Raw genomic sequence first — 6,000 nt, 5'->3', positions numbered from 1 at the left:
TAAGAGAAAATGCCTCAGCAGCTGAAGCTAGACAGATGTTTTTAAAAACAAATTTCCTAACAAGGACACGTAAGGTTTTGGTACAATTAAATTTTTTTATTTATTTTATATTGGTTAATCCAGGGCACGGCAGCTGCTCAGCAACGGCCACCAATAGACGATTGGCTTAACAAGCCATCAAATTGTCATATCTCTGTCGAGCCACTTTTAAAACCACCCTATAAGCCTCACAGCCACTAAATTTCCCATAAGACACTTAAAAGTTCAATCCGCATTAGCCACCACCAGCCGCAGCTACCTTAATTAAACGGCTTTTGTAGCCGCAATAATACTAATTCAAACAGCTTTGATAAAAACTGATGTAGTAGCCGCAACTAACTGCGCAGATTCGACGAGGCGGAAATATTATTTTCTCGGCTGGTATTTGAGATAGTTGGCGGATTTTTTAAAATTACACATCTAGTATGCAACATACTTAAACTATCAGTCCGTCGGTCATACAACAAAAGCGATATTAATGAAGGTTTTCTATCATTCTTCATTATTTCCTTATTTTTCTTCTTTTTTCATGACCATTTGCTCTACAATTTACGTCTTCAGTTTGGTTGTCCATTATTTTTTGCTTCGCTCCCTATTGCTATCTTTCTTGTTTACCTTGAATTTAAATACACCAGAGTTTTAGAATGTTACAAAATGTTACAGACAGTTTAAGAGGCCAGATAAAAGAATTATAAAATGTGAACCTGACTGTATATAACTATACAAATAGTACAATATTTGCTATACTGAATGCATATAACTGTACAACTAGTACAATATTTGATATGCTGACTATATACAACTGTACAACTAGTACAATATTTGTTATGCTGACGATATATAACTGTACAAATAGTAAATATTTGCTATGCTAACTGTAAATATATGTAAATAACTGCACAAATAGTACAATATTTGCTATGCTGACTGAAAATAACTAAACAAATAGTACAATATTTGCTATGCTGACTGTATATAACTATACAAACAGTACAATATTTGCTATGCTGACTGTATATAACTATACAAATAGTACAATATTTGCTATGCTGACTGTATATAACTATACAAATAGTACACTATTTGCTATGCTGACGGTAAATAACTGCACAAATAGTACAATAGTACAATGCTGACTCTATATAACAGTACAAATCGATACAAAAGTAGTGAGAACCTAAGCTACAGACAGAGATCCTGATACTTTTATATAAAGATATTAAGATAATATAAAAATATTTATTAGTGTAAAAATATGAATTTTCAAAAGATAATAATCAGGTCTCGACAGCCACATTGAAGCCACGAATAAGCCAAAAATTTAAATCCTTTAAGATGCTTTGAAATTTTTTCGTAAAGAGGGATTGTCATATTTGGGTCAGGTTTTGACTGCCAGCTGATTTTCAAAATTTTATTAGGGTGATTTCCCTAAGGCTTACAGGCGGCTGCCAGCCCTGATTATAATATGCTTTATGAAACACAAAGTCAATATAAAACTGCTAAAACACCTAAAACTTCAAAAAACGCCATCAACTATCAAGTTATACAATTTAAAAAATTAATGGCATTTTTACAACAAAATGCCTTAAAGATTTTACTTTTCATTTTGTTACAAAATTTTTTAATTAATTTTTAATTCATATTTAAAGTTTTAAAAAACAATTTATTTTTTTTAACTGAACAATTATAAAATTTGTTATATAAAAGTAGAATCTAAATATTTTTTATTGTTAACATAAATATAATATTAGATCATATATTATTTCAAATAAATTTTATTAATAACCAAGAATAGAAAATTTGTGGAAAGACAAAGTAATCTTCTCCTTAGTTCTAATATACAAAATTCTGTTAAGAGATTAATTTATCCTTGATTGTCCCCTCCCTTCTGGCAGATAGTTCTTTATTTAATATTCATAGATTTGATTATGTCTCCAGTTTTCTTAGAAGATTTAATACTACAGATCCATCTCGACTTTGTCTGAAATAATAAAAATGGTTTAGTAATTATGAATTAGACGGCGGTGACCCTCAGAGTACATTGTCAAGGTTAATTTATTTAGAAAATTAATTGAAAATAAGGTAGGAAGGAACGTAGAGGGGGTAATTTTGTTGGTTATACTTTAGGTCAGAAAGGGGTTTTACATAGGTAAAAAAACTCCCCCCCCCCCCCTCTAATATTTTCAATTTATTTCAAATTAGGGGGGCGGGAAGTTCAGTACTCGATAGGAACTTTGGGGGAAGGAACCAATTAAACTTTTTCTTAATGTGATAACGTGTCTGTTTTTTGTCGATTTGACTAGCTCGATTCTTAACCTTTAACAGTTTAATAACAAACTAATATGTTAAAAATGATTGTAACTAAATGAAAACCGATAACATTTATTAAAAACAAACCCTTGTCTGCTAAAGTTCCTATACGTTTGGCCAAACTAAATAAAGGACGTACAAACAAATCCTAGTTGTAGAGTAGCTGCACAACAAATTTTTTGTTATACCCAAGGAAAAGGGAATCCTATTCTGAAAAACAATTCTAAAGGAAAATTTTCCCACAACCCCCTTCCCCTTTTCATCCCCTTCTTATCCACCCCTTTTCAGTTATATGAAAGCACAAGATATACCCACAGCTAACATCCAAAGGTTTCGTGATTTATTGTAGAATTGATTGTTACAATAGCTAGGCCTGGTTATACCTATGGTTTTTATCAAACTCTAATTGTGTCTGGTGTTGACTAATAACCGTGGTGGTGGTGAAGGTGGCCTCGGCCATAGTTGTGGGAAGGTCAGTTTCAGGGAAAGCACCGACTCCATAGGTGGCCTGTAAAAATGATAGAAAAATGAATGTAGATTATAAGGTAAAAAATTGTCGTCAATCTAGGTTGCTAAAATAGACAAAATTTATTGGTCAGTTCGTTCATCCAGTAAAGTTGATTCTTTTTTTAGCCAGCTACATCCTACAAGATTGACTTCCATAGAGTATATGATAATCTGCTTTAAGATCCAAGTAATTAATAAATCCTTTGTAGGAAAAATATGTTAACTTTAATTTTAATTTTAATATTAGAATTCATTTCTTAATATTTCCTTGTGAAACATACATAATGACAATTACCCCAACTGTAGATTCAAATTTTAGGTTGTAAAGTTTGGAAACTGATAGTTTGATCTAACCAATTTTGATTTAATAAAGTTTTTAAGCTAATGAATGAAAACAATATTGAGAAAACATTGGTTACCAGTATGATCTACAGTCTAATGTCTCCTCCCTCCCTAATAAGATATCAATAAAATGTTCTCACCTTAAATTGTTCCCATCTAATGGATAATAGGTTGATTACTTCAGAATTATAAAAGCAAAGCAATATCGAGGCAAAAGTACCCTGAAAAGTAGAAAAACTATTATAAACATAATTTATTTTGTATCATGGAAAGAAAACAAAGTAGCGGGTTTTGTCGCATTTTCACAGAAGCTTTTAAAAGGGTTGTTTTAGGTAAATGTTAATGATTGCCCTGTAGGGTTAGGAAATTGGCCCCCCGCTTGGGCTAGAAATAGAAAAAAAGCTACTGTGAAAATATGACGAAACCTACTACTTCGTTTTCTTTTTATGATCCTTTATTTTCAATTAGTAAAATATCTAGATTTATCTGATTAGGTTTAAGGTAAATATCTACCTATTAAGGTTTCTTTTTTCTGTCACACAGCATGGATAATTACACGTATGTCTTTGATTTGAATCTTGTTAGCCTTTGAATCTAGTTAGCAAACTAGATAATGACATAAACTACTAAAAGCCATAACCCAATCGGATTAGACATCCCACATTAAAGAGTGATAGAGTTCTATAGAAGAAAAAATATTTTTCTTTTTAAAGGATAGTTTATTATTTTAAACTTTTCTCACCTGGAATGAAGAAGAAAGACATGAAAATATCTCATATATGTACTCCAACTAAAACATAAAAATAAAATTGAAATTTTAAAATTAAAAAAATCGTAAGATTTTGTAAATTTTAGAGACAATAGACCTACTGCTGCAATGTATGGTATGTGGTACTAATAGTAAGAGGAGAAGGAATACCTAGGTCAATAAACAGGCGCAACTTATTACCATGCACAGTCAGGACATTCGGTGAAAGGTCATGCAATCAATGATTGGTTGTCTGTTGAATAATACTTAACCTAATATCAATAGAATATCAAATCCCCTTACAAGTGGATTGTGCTCTAGTGTTCTCTAGATGATCTCTTGGATTCAAATGAGAACTCTGCTAAAAGATCAAAACAAGACTTTTTAAACCTGAGGGGCTGAAGGCCCGGGCTAACAGAACTGGTTTTAATATTATGATTGTACATTCTGGAAAATTGTCTGTTATACAATGCTACAAATGATTTTTCAGTATGGCTGAGAACCGGTTCTAATCCGGCGGATGTTGAACGGTTTCAAAGCCAGGCTCTATACCTGAGTGCCTGGAGTTGGTCTAATTGGCATCAGAATGAAATGTGTCCCAAGAATTGGTATCAAAATTGCCGCTGCTTTTGTCTGAAAAAAGAATTCCTTCAATTTTTGTTTGTATTGTAATAAAGTCCGCTAATGATGGTAACAAAATAAACTTTCTTCTATATTATATTTCAGTGTAATCTATTTAATGGTTATAATCTAACTCCACAAATACAAAATATTATAATAATACATCACATTTTTACAAGTGTGGTAATATCTATTATTTACGTCATAGAGATTAAGTTTTATTTAATTCACAACAATTATCTACAATTTTAATACTTAAATTTTATTACTTTTAATTTAAAAAGTGTTACAGTCTGCCCTCAAAAAGCTAAAAATTTCTTTTAATTAGGTAAAACAAAATTTTAATTAGACTGTTTGATAAAAAAATTTCTGAATAAACTTGAATATTTGAATGTAAATATAAAAAAATTACTTTTCTAATTGCTTTACTTAAAAAAAATTTCAAAATCATACTGTAGTTTTGCTTTATTTAAAGAAAAAAGGAATTTTTGCTTGTATTTAGAACTCAAAATTGTAGAAATTTAAACACATTTTGGAAATATTAACATGATTAATAAGGGATTCATCTGATGGCAGCTGTTATTTCAGTAATTCTAGTTGTAGGCACTCCTGGCTGGATGTGTGGTTGCGGATCATCAGCTCTTGATAATTCCAATTATCCAATGAATACATTTCTCCATATTTCAGGGAGAGAAGGATGTGCATGTTGTCTCAGCAGATGGGTGAATTTTCTGCTCTTGTTTGTTGAACTCGTACCCGGAACAACTTGTTGACTCATCAGGCAGGTATAAGTGATTTCCCTTTAATTTTTTTTTTTTTTTGTATCAATAATAATTCCAAAAGCGATATATAAAAAAAATTTTTTAAGTTCCAAATTGTTAATCAAAAGATAAAAAAAAATTTTTTTTAATTTGCTTATTCATAATATTCAAATGATTGAAATGGAAAAAAAAATTTCTTCTGTAATTTTACTTTTCAACAACAAAAAAAATCTTAATTTGTTTGTTACTTTTCATACAAAATTTTTACTGAAAACTTCCTGAGGAGACCTTAACATAAATTGTAAAAATTTCTTTAATAATAAAATTTTCTATTTTCTATAACAAGGAAAATAAACCACTACTTTTACATTTAATTTGCAATGAAGAATTAAATAAGAAATCAATTTAAATATCTCTTTATCCTTGTTCGTTTTGGCTTCTTTAATTTCAGGTTTTTGTTGTTACTGGTTTCAACCCAATTTCCTATAATGTTATAATGATTAGTTTTACAGTGGCCAGTGATCATACACGTCTACTAGAATTTATCATTTTTACTTTCAATTTTTATAACATTATCTTTTAAACTTTTAATAACTTTTGTATGGTTATCATAAATCTTCCAAAGTAATATCTTTTTAATACTTTTTATAAATTGTAAGATTATCTTTTAAA

At 30.1% G+C, this 6,000-nt stretch overlaps 1 protein-coding gene across 1 annotated transcript in view; it reads right to left on the bottom strand.

Annotated features, from left to right (window-relative positions):
• Positions 1-1,270: 1,270 nt before the first annotated feature.
• Positions 1,271-6,000, bottom strand: part of LOC145331188 (calcitonin gene-related peptide type 1 receptor-like) — a 39,396-nt gene continuing 34,666 nt past the window's right edge. The window contains exons 17-21 of the mRNA XM_080175809.1: positions 4,499-4,579; positions 3,941-3,988; positions 3,339-3,419; positions 2,733-2,857; positions 1,271-2,020 (exon numbers count right to left, since the gene is read on the bottom strand). Coding sequence (XP_080031935.1) covers positions 1,966-2,020; positions 2,733-2,857; positions 3,339-3,419; positions 3,941-3,988; positions 4,499-4,579 — 390 coding nt within the window. The 3' untranslated portion in view covers positions 1,271-1,965. The remainder of the gene's footprint in view (positions 2,021-2,732; positions 2,858-3,338; positions 3,420-3,940; positions 3,989-4,498; positions 4,580-6,000) is intronic.

This window comes from Acartia tonsa, chromosome 11 (assembly GCF_053477335.1).
Source record: "Acartia tonsa isolate MP-2025a chromosome 11, ASM5347733v1, whole genome shotgun sequence".
Taxonomy (NCBI): Eukaryota; Metazoa; Arthropoda; class Copepoda; order Calanoida; family Acartiidae; genus Acartia; species Acartia tonsa.
This window is presented reverse-complemented; position numbering and strand designations above follow the sequence as displayed.